Here is a 15,926-nt window from a genome sequence, read left to right as displayed (position 1 = left end):
TTCCCCTGTCTTCTAAACCAAGACAAGTAGCAATCTTTGACAGAGCAGAATTCATTTAAAGCACAGCTTACCTTATTTTTGGATGCCTGCGGCCTGCAGTAGTAAAGAAAAAAAGAATCAATTTAACAACTTAGCAGCAATATTCTTCATAACAGAAGTCGTTGTAATCTTTCAAGCTTTTGTTCTGCTCTAATATCAGCACAGAGTTTTCCTACATTGAAACACTGTTAGCCTACTAGCAAAGATCTGTACCATATGTGAACATCATCAGAAAACCAATTAACCCAAACATTGCTCCACCTAATTGAGAAAGCAGTCAAAAGAAAGTTTACTGCAATGCATCAAGCGACCTAAATTCCTGTAAAAACTTTATGCTCAGAAGGAACTCTACTAAATTTGAAAATCACATGAGGGTTCAGTATCTGCTAGTATTAAAAATACTGATCGCTATAACAGGGAACGAGGAACAGAAAAAAACCCTACAACATATTTCCCTCTCTGAAGTCTGTTCACACTGGGACATGTTTTCTGGTTCTGTCAGATATAGCAGCTCCCACTAATTCCACTGGGATTCACAGGTGAGTCAGCACCGCCAACAGCCAGTGTGGACTTTACAATCTGAGCAGGGATTCATGCACAATGTGTTTTATCATGTACGCTGTCTTACAGCCCTTCATACATCAAAGATAAAATATTAAGCTTTTTGTCTAAATATACCGAGATAAAAGTAGAAAAGACAAGAGGAATAGTACTGATGTTCATACTCTACAAAACCTTTTAAAAGTTGCATTGGCTTTTAAATGTTACCAGGTTAAACTTAAAATATGGGACACTGCAAACTATCTTTAAAGAACAACTACACTGGGTATGTAGCCCCAAGAACACGAGTATCAGAAAAAGTTACATTACTTGCAATTACAAAAGCAAAATGTTCAGATTTTCCAAGACCTGCATGTTATCCCTTAAAAATTTAAAAAGTAAGCAGAGATTAAAGCTTTGGGGGGCAGCAGGGGGGGTGTGTGTGTGTACAGTGTGTGTGTGTGTGTTGGGCAGGGAAGTGGATTTTATTATATCCAGACCGACAAAGCTAACACACGTGTGTTTGAAAAAGTTCTCTCTCTCCATCTGATTAGGAGCATCTCCTCTGTCACAGGTTGTTCTTTTCACAGCTACCTGTGACAGCTGGTATAATTTTCCCACCTGTCCCTTAAACTCATATTCTAGGCAGAATGTTCACCCATGTAGTAAACGGATCGCCTCCCTGATGGGGAGGAGAGCATCTAGAAGAGCACCCTAGGCACTGTTCAAAATTTGTGATACTGTGATGTACTGATTTGGAATTTGGAAATAAAATTGTATAGGGTAGGATGTGAGTCTCGGGGTCTGAGATGCTGGGCAATTGCATTTAAAAACAATGATCAAAGGAATTAGACAGAAGCACCATCATCAGTTTTACAGTCTCTTTTTTTTCTAAATTAATAGTACTCACTTTTTACTTTGGCTGAAAATATTAAAACTCAAAACTCCACTGCTGGCAAGTTGAGATCTAGTTCCTATACATTCCTTAAACTACTTAAAACATTGTAAGAATTGATGGTAATGAAAACATTTTAGTTACATATCAGAGAGAACCATTATTTTATGACCAAATTCACTGAAGTCAACAGGATGCAATTTTTATTTTGACATTGGCTGTTTTAAAACACCTATACTGGCAAGTAGGGAACAGCTGCACTAACATACTAGTATTGGAAAAGTAACAGTATTTTCTCATACTCACTGCTGATGTGAAGAGCAAACTCTAGTAAGCTTTTCCAACTCTTCACCGCTCAGTTCTTTAGCTGAATTCCTCAGTGCAGTAAGTGGACTAGGAACTGCTGTTTTCCATTTTCTTTCTAAATCAAATTAAGATAATTTTTAACAAAAGTATTATAAAAATATTTGCTTAACATAAAACATATATGTGAAATTAATTAAAGGAGAAATACTGACAACTTGTTCATGTATGCTCTACAATCTTGTTTCAGATTATGCAAAAAGCATAGTATTTTTCCACAATACACTATCTCTTCATCACACCAGATTCACCAACCCTAAACCAAAAATAAGCTCAAAATAACTGTGGATCACAGTTTCAATTAACAGCGTGAAGAATGACAAGGTTTTTGTACCTTTTTCTTGAAATGTGTGAGAAGAAATCTAAAGCAGTTAGAATTTTCTTGTAACAAGCTCTGATACAAATGATACTTTTGCTATGTAACATTTTTAAGCTGGCAAAATGTACATTCTATTATTTAGAAATGCAAAACAACTGAACTCTTTCTTCTACTGTATTAGTTTAATCTGTACTCACCCCACTGCTCCTGTATGGAAGAAAGATTTGCAAGCAGCTGCTCATGATACAATCGTTCAAGCTTAATGAACTTCATGGCCTTCTCATCTGAATGGAAAGTTAAAGAAAAATGCACACATATATGGACATGTTCTGATTTATCTTTATTTGGCACCATATTTGAAAGGGCAATCATTATGTACCTGACATTTGACATAACTGATTCAATATGAGTAATGGCTAGCATTCAGATTTCTGTGCAAGGAAGAAAATTAAAGCAGTGAGTTAAAAGTAAAATAAGTTGAGAAAATGCCAAAAATGAAAATTCTGTTCTCTTCAGCAGCCACCTCTTTCCACATGCCTTAAATCAAACAAAAGTTCTTCTATAAAAGAAATGAGCAAAATATTATTATGCTGACAACTCTTATCAGAAAATTAAATCTCTGGAAAATGAAAAGACAATTGTACAAATATCAGCATGTATCTCTCAAAAATATAATTATATAATTATATAATCATAACTAACTGAAAATATGGCTCTTTTCTGCTGAATAGGTGAAGACAGTATTAAAAAAAATACCACAAACTAAACATTCAAAAATTACCCTCCCCCTTTTCAACCACTGTATATGACACTATTGGACAGCTGAGCTCACCTTCTATCTTCTTTCTGAGCATTCTGCTCTATGAAGTTCTCTTTTCTCCCCCTTAGGGTTATCAATATATTCACAAAGGCATACTGATAATTGTATGTTTTGTAAGAGTCAGGATAATTCTAGTTCTATCAAACCTGATTTGTTAGTTGTTCTGCTTAAAGCCATGCTTTGCCAGCTACTTGAAATTTGTTTCTACACTACAGTGAGGATACAAGTATAGTGAATTAGGCTCTTAGTAATATAGAAAAATATTTCCCATTATTCATGCTAATTAAAGTACTGGAATAATTACACAAAACCACAACCAGCACTTGTTATTTTTGTTAGCCTCATGCAACATATACATGGCATGGCTTATGAGCAACAGTATTAATGGAAAGAATAATCCCTGCCTTCAAGAAATATGTTATTAGAAACAGAATTACAGATCAGAGAGATAGCCTTAGAGGATCACAGAAACAAACCCTCAATTATTGTTAATATGAAGTTCTACACTGCATGAATTAAAATGCCTGTCATGGATAATTAATACAGTGCAACATGATCAAGTAAGTTCTTTATTAACCCCAGGAAACTGATGGTTGCAAGTATGCAGGAGATATCCTTCATAAATATGTATTATATAGTGGTGTTGAATTCCACACATCAGGTGTACGTTGCATTAAAAATATTTCCTTTGATCAGCTTTAAATATTGGCCTTCAATTAAAGCAACTTCTATGAAAGAGAGAGTGTCTTTCTATCATACTGTTAAATGAATTTAAAATTTACTGTAATTCTCCTTGGGGAGCCATAATTCACTACAGAATTTTTCCATGCCTGTAATTTGTGCTCTGTATTTTGGATTTTCTGATGGATGTTTATGAATTAGGATGACCAAGACAGAAGTACAGTCTTCTAAGACATTGATGTATATTTTACTTTAAATATCTTGCTTTTATAATATTGTGACAGTTACTTCTCTAGTTTTGTACTACAGGCTAATATACATTGGCTAGGTTTCAAGGATACCTTTCCAGATTTCTTATGCTTTGTTATTTAATCATCACAATTATCTACTTGTTGTATTTTATTTGTAACAAATTACATAATAAAGAAAAGATGTACATGCACAAATTCTGTAATTCATGATGCATCTTAGTGAATCACATATACCTTAAGGGCCTACCATTCTCCCCTCTTCTTCTTGTAGTTTGATCATTTTCCCTTAAATGCAAATAGGAAAACCCTGTCCACCTATTCTAAAAATATATTTCACTAAGCTTTAATATGATTCTCTACCACAATTACTGAAATATATCAAAGTAATTAGCAGAAGTTCAATTATCACAACTTTTGGACCAAACATATTGGTATTATCTAGGAATGAATCAAAATAAACTGGACCATCGAACTAGCTGTTCCCAGAAACAATTACTCGCGTTTCCCTACCAGTTTCTCAAATCACCTTGATACAATTTTGACTAAAGTAGCATTTGCTAAACACCATGTTGCTATTGTTTGCAGGTTGCTGATCTCCCTCAGCTCAGTATGTTTGTTATTTTTATTCTAAGCTAGACACTTTCAGTTCATACACTAATCAACCATTGTGATGATTTTGTTCTTGCTATAACAGTGCCCTAATTTGATACAATAGAATACATACCCTATCTAGATTGGACATATTCCCAGTTACTAATACGTAGAACAGAACTTACCCTATAAAACCAGAAGTTCTTTGAAAATATTTTCTTACTTCCTTGTTTGCGCGCAACTACTAATGATTGTATCAGTAGATCTTTTGGAAGCGGATTTATTACTTAACACATATTCCAGCTGTCTGACCAAGAAGGACTTGCTTACACAGTGTACATTCAGTCACGGGTAAATTATGGCTGTTGACTTCTTTCTAACCCTGACCCACAGCCTGTGAGTCAATGGTAAAGCATTTGTCTTTTGTGCTGTATCATGCCAGGTTATTTTAATATTGTGTAACAATTCCTACAAGTTAAAGGATACACTCCTCCTCTTGAAAATAGGTCTCAGCTATCTGCAAAAGTAAAAAAGAAAAATTAGGATTCTATAACTTTCATAAGAGTACACAACAAAGATTTTGTTGCAGTTTTTAAATATCTGATTTGCAGGTTCACATTTTAACGTGAATATGAATATTCAGACTAAATACATGTATTTTTACTGCAGGAAAGACATTTAAAAGGCCCAACGTTAGTTGAGCTTTATAACAAACAAAAATTATTTCTGAAACTTTTTTAATGATCACGTTAGAAAGTTTTCAAAATGACCTGGAACAGAAGTACTGCATTTAATGATACCAGTCAAAGAGTTTGAATTCTGTTACTGACTATGTTTTCCTTTTATTTGACCAAATTAAGATCATTGCTGAGCTCCCCCGAGCATTACAGTGCAATATGAAAAAATGGAGAAATTCAGGTTTCCTGACTGATGAGAAAAGAATAATCTTTGGATAAAAGATGCTAAAAATATCGCCTACCACAGCATTAGAGGCGTACTAATAACCTTCCTGTTTATAACCTATTTACAATAAATATTCACAATAAATAACTACAACAAATATTTCAAGTACATAGAATTTTAATATTTACAGTATATTTGGAATTCATGAGATAAACATAAAAGGACTCAAGCTCTTTTTTTTTTTTCTCTATTACTCCTAGTCCACCCACAGAAGACACACATTACCACTGCAGCAGCTTTCTGCAGCTTCCTCTCCTGAAGCTGCTCTGCTGCGTTAAAAAGATTTAAAGATCCTCTACCTCATGTGCCAGTTCTCCAGGCCTAACACCTTGATATCTGAAGCTCTTCAACAATACAGCAAGTCATGGAATTAAGCCAGATGGTAGTTCTTTGATTTGCATCGTGGTTGTTAATATATGGAACAAATCTGTGGCTTTTCCTCTTTAGGTTGACATTTTTATAACGGAACAATTAAAACTGGACTTGTAACAAAACAGCTCTGCCAGAGATGACCATCAGGAAAAAAAACAACAAACACACAAAAAAACCCCATCTAAAAATCACAACAATTCTTCAAGACTTGTTCCTTAGGTGGATGTTAATACAGGTACGTTGACACAAGAAATAAGCAACTTGCCCTGTTGTATTTAGAGCTCCAAGTGCAAAGGAGGTTTAATATAGAGAGCAAAAAAATCATTCCAAAGCTGTTACTGAGGACTCTCCCAAAACAAATAAATTAAACAGACTACATATAAAATACTTGCACACCTAAGTCAATCTCCAGCACTTCTAGCTTAGCAAAATGTATCAGCTGACATTAAATGCTGCTGTAACAGTTGCAATCTCACCCAATGGCTGGGACCTGAACAAGGGATCTCTATGTCTAAACTTTCAAGGTGTCTAGCTGCAACATCTTAAACAACTTCACCCTGGCTGGGTAATTTTATAACATCTATCAGATCACTGCAAAAAGGAACAGTAAGTATACGTTAACCAAGGTTTTATGCCCTGAGAAACTGTGTATAAAAAAACAACAGGGGTATGCAAACATAGATAGAATTTTGTTTGGGTATACCAAGACATTGCTATATCAAAGCTACATAATACAATTGCTGACTACTGATATAGATTTACTGTCCTCTTCCTAGTAATGCTTTTGCTTTCCACCAGCTATCACAAAGCCAAAAGTACAAGCATGGAAATGGCAGAACTTCCAGAAGAAAAGCTAAGATGTCAGCGTACTAGAGTCCATGCAACCATCTCAGAGAAAGCAAGTATCCAAAGACAGTGAGAAAATGAGGATGTTTCCAAATAGAATTTCACTTTGACTCGAGGTTGCTGGTGAGAAGTATCAGAGAAAAGATAGAGCTGATATCTGTAAATGAAGAGGTGTAATGCTGTATAGAAAAGCTAATGTCGTAACCAAAACATTTTTCTTCAGATTCCTCCCTGTAGACAAATAATCTTTGAGATTTGCAACAACAACAACTTATTTGTGCTTGCTCAAAAACTTGGCAGGGTTTCCTGGAAAGCTGAGGAATATTGATGGCTTTGTAAATGCAATAAAGTAATATTTTGCTCCACAGAACTCTACAGTGTCAGTGACCTTTACAGACATTAATTAATCAATCTTCACGGAGAGCAAATATTGACAGACTTCCTGCTTGCCAGGCATGGTGTGGCAAGTGCCACGCTTGCAAAAGGCATCCAGTAATTGCAGGTGCCTACCCAGTACCTGAACATTCAGGTTGAGACACCTCGTAGCTGGCACTCCAGGGACTTCTGTGGGAGCACGCAAACATTCAGTCTCAAAATCTTTGGGGCATCAGTTTAGACACAATTTGAAGGGCTGTACAAGTGTGTACTTTTGCAAAACTCTAAAGATGATCACTCAGAAAAAGACAGTGACTTGGTAGAGGAGTATAGATGAGAAGTTATGTATTCCCGGTTCTCAGACTTTTACTGACCACTATACCATCCTGAGCCCAGTACCTCCAAAAGAAAATTTGTGACTTCTAAGGTTCTTTATTTGCACACTTTATCTGCTGTACAGTAGTCTCCTAAGGATTTTTGGAGCTGCCAAAGCTAAGTATCTAGGTTTTATATGTAAGTACATCTTTGTTTCTGCAACAAATGCTACACAAAACACATGAATCTCATTCAAGACAGGGAAAAAAAAATCCTATTTTAAATAAAAACTAAGCCTTAGAACAGCCCCTAACATCCCACAGCCTTTAAATATTTAATACAGGCTTCCTACTAAAAATGTGGTCTGTTAAGACTCTAAAACATCCACTACAGCTCTTTATTTTACAGTGAATTTTGACATACAGAATAAAGAGAATGTAATAGAATAGTATTTGCTAGACTTGGCACAGAAGAAAGTTACTGGCAGGCTGTATTAGCAATCTGAAAAAATGACTGAAGATGATAGGTTAATTCACTGGAAAACAAAAAAAAATAATCTTATTAGACTCACTTTACATGAAAACATGAAGGCTACTTTTAAACTCCTTTATTTTTTCCCCAGATTAAAAAGCATGTTATGATCCTTGCAAGTTCTGTTAGCTTTCTTTCAAATACTCAATGCAAAATGCTTGATATTTCTTCAGGAAAAAAAAAAAGGTGGTGTTTGATTAAATGTTTGATTCTGGAAATGCAGATTCTGTTCTCAATTCTGTCACAGTTTCTGTATGACTTTTGAAAGGTTATTACCCTTAGGGTTTGGCTTCCTCATCTAAAAAGCAGCAAACAGATTTCACCTCCATCATGCTCAATGACACTCCTTAATGTTTGTAAAGCATTTTGAAGTTTTTGCCCTAAGTGTTTTATTTTCCAAAACAGACCTTTGTACTGACTCAAGAATGACCACCAAATTTGGTGAGGCTAAAAGTACAAATGGTTAACTCTAATGCTATGTTTCAAATGAACTAAGGAACGATATCAAATATCCTCACTCCAACAGAATTTTATTTTTTTTTTTTAAAATCTGTATGTCAATTGTAAATTGCCTCTAATCCGCAATACTGAAGAGAAACCTCCTTCTCAAATATAATCACACATTTACATCAAGGAGTATAAGAACACAGGAATGTCATCACATTTTATAAGTTTAAAATACCACTATCATTCAATTTTCCACAATAAATGCAACTAAATCAAATCAGAACCTGCATAGTATCTATATACACAGGCCATATTAGACATTACAGACAAACAACTGGTCTCTATTCCACTGTTAGTCTGACAGAACTAAACTATAAATCGGTGCTGCATCAAGCCCTACCAACATATTCATCTTGCATCATAATCTGCAGAAAGAAAAGCATATCAGCCAGTTTGTAAAAGATTACATTTCAAGACACACCGTCTTTCCTTTGGTCTTGCAGCTTTGGCAACTGTACTATACACCATGTTTCTTCACTTAAAATCCCTTGAATCTTAGTATTCGTGCATGAAATTCGTGCTAAAAAGAAGTCTGCAACTGTAAAACTAATTCCAGAATTAAAATGTTATTTAGACATCAGCTGTCTTATATGTACACCAATGTCTTACAAACCATATTTAAGGTGCACTGAAGAGCATTTTTCCTAAATCTTCCTGTCAAACAATTTAATCATTTGTGGAATTAGAAAACCTATCCTTAGGAGCTTCCTTTAACTGCAGAATATACTTTCAGGGCAACTTAAAATTATGAAAAGCCTTAGAGGAGATATTTGCCTTGATGACCTGTTACACAAAGTACCCTGTCCAGATATGAATATTGGCATATGTTGAATTAATTAAATACCTGATGGAGACACAGGGGCAGTATCTTTGAATCCATCTGCTCAACCTCTTCACGGAGCAAAGAGAAAAGGGACTGCAATGTTTGCGTTTGTTCTTTTTGATGAAAGTTTTCATTTGCTTCAACAGCACCTTCAGCATGCACAGAATCTGTATCTGTAATAAGTGTATTTTCTTCCTTGATTGCTGTGGTTCCCACTGTAGGAACTCCTTTAAAAGAACAAGTACTTCGGTTAGGATTCAAAAAAATACATCAAAAGCTGCTTTTTAAAGGAATTTTCAGTGCAAAAGCTATGAATAAACCCCTAGTATCTTAAATAACATTCCTGCAAGAAAACAAATATTGGTCTTGTCAAAAGTAGTTATGACAGGTCTGTCTTGGGAAGCAGAGTAACATACTTAGGTATTTTTGTACACTTGAAAGTAGGACCTGACTTTACCTTGGGGAAGCGCCCCCCCCACTTAGTCAAAACTTTTCTACAGAGTTATTAATGAAAGACTCAGGATATCTTAAAATAAAGTGTTGTGACTAGTGTTACAGTTTCAGCTGAAAAAAATCACAATACTTAGATCCAAGTGAAGAAACTTTTATGCTTATACTGAATTTTAATGTAGCAGAGACTGAAAGTGGGTTTGGTCACAACAGATTTTGCTCAAAAAGGGCAAAAAGAAGGTAGAGGAGGAGAGTGTGAATTAAGTTCTGAGCTTCTCTTTTCACTCCTGCCAAGGATCCTGTACAAGGAGATATTCCACAAAAGTATGGGCAATTTGACCAGTTCTTCAGATGATAACACAGTTGCTCCTCACAGTGACAACAGGATCTTAAAAGACAGAAAGAAGCAGATGATGACAGCGGGAGATTCTACTGTGGGGGACAGATGTCCAGGGGAAATAAGTGAGAAGGAAGACTCCCCTCCATAGTTTGGTGGTTTATCTGAGAGTCCAAGAAACGAAGCAGTAGGAATGATGTACATCGGTAGGAGTGATACAAACATGTGTAAACTGAATTTAGCCTCCAGAACTTGCTAGGCAGAACAACAGGTTCTCCACAGTACAGTCCCTGGCAGTCCACTGCTGCCTGTCTCCGATTTTATAGAAGTCAAGGAAGTCAGACATGCAGGTGGAAGACTGACAATGTAAATGAAGGACAATGTAAAGCATAACAGTATACTCTCTGGGTGCAAATCTCACATTTTATTATGAGAAATTAAATATTTGTAGTATGTGGCTGATCATGAGTATCACAGTTATCAGGAAATATTAAATAAGATAAGGAAATAAGTGTAGAGCAGGGAGTAGCAGTGGGAGAAATCAACTACCAGTTTCTCACAAAGATCAGAGAAGAAAAGCAATAAATAATGTCTTCCTATAACACACAGTCTAAGGAGAAACCAGAAACCTACAGCTTATACCACCAATTAACAAATAATTTTTTCATAGAGCATTGAATTTGATACTTTTACATAGGACTGAACTTTAAAAACAAATCCCATATTTTTTAAACACTTCAGAGAACTCAGTCATTGAAATATGCACAGTCAACTTTTACAAACTCAAGGCATGATGAGTATGTTATTCTTTCCCAGCTATACCTGTTTTCTGAAAATTCTGTTATCATTTAAAAGCAGGACAGGTGGGGGCACTGTTTCAAGTATCCATCATACTTTGGCTGTTTCTACAGCTTGTGCACTTTGCATATTTCAGACCCCGTTGCGTTCATCAAGACCGAAACCCTATAGCGATGATTTGGGTTTAAGATTTCGGGCTTAAGAAAGGCATTACACCTCGTCCACTGAGGGCTCCACTGCTCTATTTTTGGTTACTTTAAACTCTTTATTAAGGAAACTATCCAGGTCAGGAATACTAATAATCTCTGCGGGTGGCTATTTCCACAGGGCTTACTGCCAGACAAAATAAGGGTGTAACTTAACATTGCTTTTTCAATATTAGTGCATGTCTTTGCTTTTCCAGTATTTATTTGGGTTTGCTGTGGGCCAAAAGCAACAAGAGACATAACTGAATGCAAGATATAAACTAGGAAGTACTTTTGGAGATGAAATTAAGGCTGTCTTTTTAATACAGTTTTCACCACATGATTGCAAACTCAGAAAAAGGAGGACCACATGTTCTGGCAAACCATTTCTCTCACAAAAAAACCCAACAAAGCCAATATTATTTCAAACTGCACTTTATTAAGCAGTTAATAATCACCTGCCATTTCAAAATATGAATCTTGACTGAAACATCCTCAGTAGCAACTATCATGAAAAGCCTTCATTTTAATGTTATTGTTGTACTGTTGCTAACACATAGTTTATAAACTGCATCTTATTCCTACATATAGTTGAGCTGTCACTCACTTGGAATCAAATTCCGCCCTCAAATTACTCCCCTGATTCTGAAGCAAGGCCTTACAGCCATTCAGGTTAATTCTACCTTGTTCTATTTAAAACACAAGACAGCATTTGTGCCTTAGCAGTACTAAACCCACGAACTTTTCTTGAGGCAGTAATACTTAGTAATGCTACTTGATCATAAAGGCGTTATGGGCTAAGGTCCTTATTTGTTTTCTTTTTTCTCCATCTTCTTGAAGGTGGCACACAACACTGCTTTTTCCTGGAATCAGTCAATCTTACTGTCTGAAGCAGATTAATTTTTTTACTCAGACTGGTATCTTACATGTATTTCTGGTATTTTAAAAAGGAAGGATTAAAGTTTTTTCACTTTGCAAGGCACTGATATTTACTCCATACATTGACATCCAGTTCCATACTAGAATGAAACCAAAGCCTTTATGAAAAAATAAAAGTGAAAAAAACAACACAGGAGAACCCAACTGTCCAATGGCCAGAGCACTCACTAGGAACATGGCAAAGAGCTGGGTTCATGTTTCTGCTCTGCCAGACTCAAGAGGTCTCAACTGATGCTTCCTACGCTCTGTTGGGTGTGCCAATGTTTCCTCAGAAGTGGGGAGAAGCAGACTTTCTCAAAATTTCCCTAACAGTTCACAGCAGACCCAGGTTTGCAAAAAGATCCAATTATGACAGACCCTGTGAACAAAAACAACAAATGCATTTTGCAATATGTCTCACCTTTTCTCTGTACTGGCTTTTGCCACCTACATGAGAATGAGTCAGAGGTGCAAGTATGAGGCACGTGCTATCAAAATAAAATTATGGATCTTGTCTTCCGTTTTTTTATATTAAATTTTAATTTTCACATTCATTAGCATTAGCTTAAGGCACCAGTAACAGAAGATTCTAGTACAGAAAACATATGGTACTCTCTTTTTTCAAACATTCTTTGGTACCAGAAAGCTGGTTCAGACTGATTCATTCAAGAATCACTTTAAAAAAAAAGACCAGCAAGTATTAAAAACCCCATAAATTCATTTTTAAGAGAAGAGATTCTAAGACAGTAGTGTCGATGGTAAAGATATAACTCTAACTGTACAACCTCAAAATCCCACTTAGTGTGGCACAGAACCCTAAATAAAATACCATCGCTTGAGTTCTCATGTAATTTGACTAGCTTATATTCATATATGTCATCTGCTTGCTACACCAAATATATCCCAATTGCTCCACTTTTTTCTGCCACCTTCAAGCCGCTTCAAGAAATAAGTTGATAATTTACAGGAAAACTGCAGAATTTAATTTGGGGAAAAATTAAGTGCAAGTTACTGTGCTAAACTATGTTAAGGAATTACACGCTGTGATTTTACAATATTAAGTTACTAGCTATGCTGGGACTGATCTTTTTGAAAATGATGAAGTAATTTTCAGAAAATGGGCAATTTGAAGTCCACATCTACAAAAATACATTGAAGCAGATGACACTCCATGAATCATTCTCTCTACTGCACTAAAGTTAGTACGAATCATTACAAGGAACCCAAGTATGAATAATCACCAAAGTTTAAATTTAGTCAATTAAAAACGTACCTCACTTCTTTGATTACCACTGTCCTCAGACAGATATAATCATAGTCTGTTCAAAACAATTATAAGCATACAAACTGAATGTGAAAGAAATTTGGGCTCTGAAGCTACAGACTCTCAATTCACTCCAATAAGTCTACTGCAGCATCAAGAGAGCCAAAAGGAGATGCTGCTTCAAAGAACGCAGAGGTGAACTCTTGAAATTACTTACTCCAGGACACTGAAACAGACTCAAAAACCAACTGTGAGTCAGGTGACAAATTTACTGTAACCTATTACAGTCTGTCAGTTCCCACTTGGGGAAATCCAGAACAGGTAATTGCCGAGGGCAAGGAGAACACTCAAAAAAGTCACTATGTGTTTGCCTTGTCCTTATGCTCTCACCTCCCTGTCCTCTGCTGGCCACTCTCAAGGGAAGGAGTTGAACCAGGCGAATCTTTAATCACACGCAGTGATTCTTAATCTCACATTCCATTCTACTGACTGTAGGAGCTAGAGTAATTCTAGCTCAAACACATCAAGCATACGCAGAAACATGATAATCAAATACTTGTAACTGTTTATGCTTTACAAGCAAACATTTAGAGGGTTTCAAACACATTGCAAATGCAAGCACTCGCTCACTCTCCTGAAATAAAAACATCATCCAGAGAAGAAGACTGGTGAGCATTAAGTGAAACCAATCTTCTGCTGAGCAAGCCTCAGATAAATAAAAATAATTAAAATATTCCTGGTTCATCACTTTAGTCACTAGGAAGAGAAAGAGTATGAACAATGTGCTTTTTAAGTCAAATGTCATCTTTTCTGGAAAGGCAATGTTTAACGGCAACCCTCTTTTTTGAAAGACAAGAGTCATAAATCTCTTTTTAGCTACGAGTCAACTCAGTCATGACTTCTCAATAGTTAAAAACAAAAATTAAAAAAATATGACCATAATATATGCCACATAAGTATTTAGTTTATGATTCCAGCTTGCTTGTGTGGCACTCCGCTGTCACTCTCACCTATTCAGGCATCTTCCACTCTGGTTTGATTATTCTTCCTTTATCTCTGAGTTGGTATAAGGACAAGAAAGCTAGTTTGGCTGCTCTTTTATGTAATGGGAAATTGTTTAAAATAGCTGGTGTTACAAATTAAATGGAAGATTCTCACTAAAATGAAGACATCTTTAACATCAAGAAATTGTGACATGGTCACTGCATTGTCTGAAAGCAGGAGAACCATCATAGGAGAATATCTAAAAAGCTAAATACAAATTAGCCCATGATTAATGGGAGGTATATGGGAAATAATGTAATTTTATATTTTGATCTTCCTTTTATAACAGTCAAGGCTCTTTATTAATAAAGTAGTAAGAGTTCATAGGAATTCAACAAAACTCTTAAGAGTTTTGCAGGCAGGATGTTCTCTGCAGTGGTATTTCAGGTCTCTAGATTTTCCCCGTGAAATTTTCTATATTTCAGATTTCTGCTTTTTTCCTTAACTGCCACCTACTTTGCACAGCTCATTTTGCAATACTTCCACATCGGTCAATTGCATTTATCAACAAGAATACAAGCCAACTGAGAGAGAATACAAGCCAAGTTTAACTTGTAGTGTTTGGGTGATGTTCTTTTCTTCTTCTCATCATGCTTCAGATACCTCTGTCCACACATCTGTATCTTATTTCATCAACTTGGTTTTTGTTTTTCCCATCCTGCAGATGACTGGTTCTCAATTACTGCTTCCAATCCCTTATTTTAGGGTTTTTTTTTCCCATTTTTAAACATTAAATCTACAATCAAGATATATACTTAATGATTTCCTGCATCATTTAATGATAACTTAATATTCCTATAAGGACAGATTTCAGGATCTTCTTACCTCTAGTAGAAAATACAGTTTTTCTCTTGTAGATTTTGCCTATATGTACAAGATATGGCATGAAAAGTTTCCTTCCCTTTATCTATTTTATAATCCTTTAAGATCATGATCAGTTTTCACATTGGGCCATAAAAGACTTGCCATGTATCAGGAAAAACAGATAACTCAAAAATATAATTTGAGTAGCCAAATTCCCCATGTTCTTGGTCTTTAGAAGAAAAAAAAAAATTAAAAGAAAAAACAGCAGGCATGATTCAGTTGTTCAAAGTCACTTTCAGAGATAGCTATGCAGCAAAACACACTGATTTTAATTAATACATTTGCAGCACTATGACACATAAGCTTTATGATCTATGGCACAAACCTAAGATAATAACATATGGTGTTGATGCCGACAAATCCTACTCATTCAAAAAGGGAAGAAGCATCTCAAATAAGAACTTGTAATAAACATTTACATTTTCTTTTCCAATTCATATCCAAGAGATCTAAAGGAGAAGTAACATCAAAAACTGGTAGGGATACATTTCTGAATAGCTCATTACCCAAAACATGCATCTGAGGACTATCTCTTAAGTTTTGCAAAATGTAAACAAATTTTGACAGCATCAGGCCAAGATTAATCTTTTTGGTACTCATACCAAGATTTCAAATCTTGACACTGGATCAAGACACCAAAATCTTGCACTTAGGCATGATGTTCAAGTGAACAAACACATATTGCCTGAACTTCTGGTTATTCTGATTTGGAAGTCAGCCCAGTTTCCATACTGAAGCTCTGCACTTCCCTCTACTCATGTTTCCTTGATATATTCCATTTTTCTACATAGCCAGTGTTATACAGAAGGTTGTATTGGGTTGGCTCAGCCGGATT

General features: G+C 35.7%; 1 protein-coding gene across 1 annotated transcript; it reads right to left on the bottom strand.

Annotated features, from left to right (window-relative positions):
* Nucleotides 1–71: 71 nt before the first annotated feature.
* LOC104280600 (consortin-like) lies at nt 72–9,458 on the bottom strand (the record flags this gene model as incomplete). The annotated part of the gene is made up of 5 exons (XM_009878298.1): nt 72–93; nt 1,781–1,895; nt 2,354–2,440; nt 4,986–5,016; nt 9,253–9,458. Coding segments are annotated over 5 exons (461 nt in total), but the record flags the coding sequence as incomplete, so codon positions are not given.
* Between the last annotated feature and the right edge of the window lie 6,468 nt (nt 9,459–15,926).

Source organism: Apaloderma vittatum, unplaced genomic scaffold, assembly GCF_000703405.1.
Source record: "Apaloderma vittatum isolate BGI_N311 unplaced genomic scaffold, ASM70340v1 scaffold45781, whole genome shotgun sequence".
Classification (NCBI taxonomy): Eukaryota; Metazoa; Chordata; class Aves; order Trogoniformes; family Trogonidae; genus Apaloderma; species Apaloderma vittatum.
This window is presented reverse-complemented; position numbering and strand designations above follow the sequence as displayed.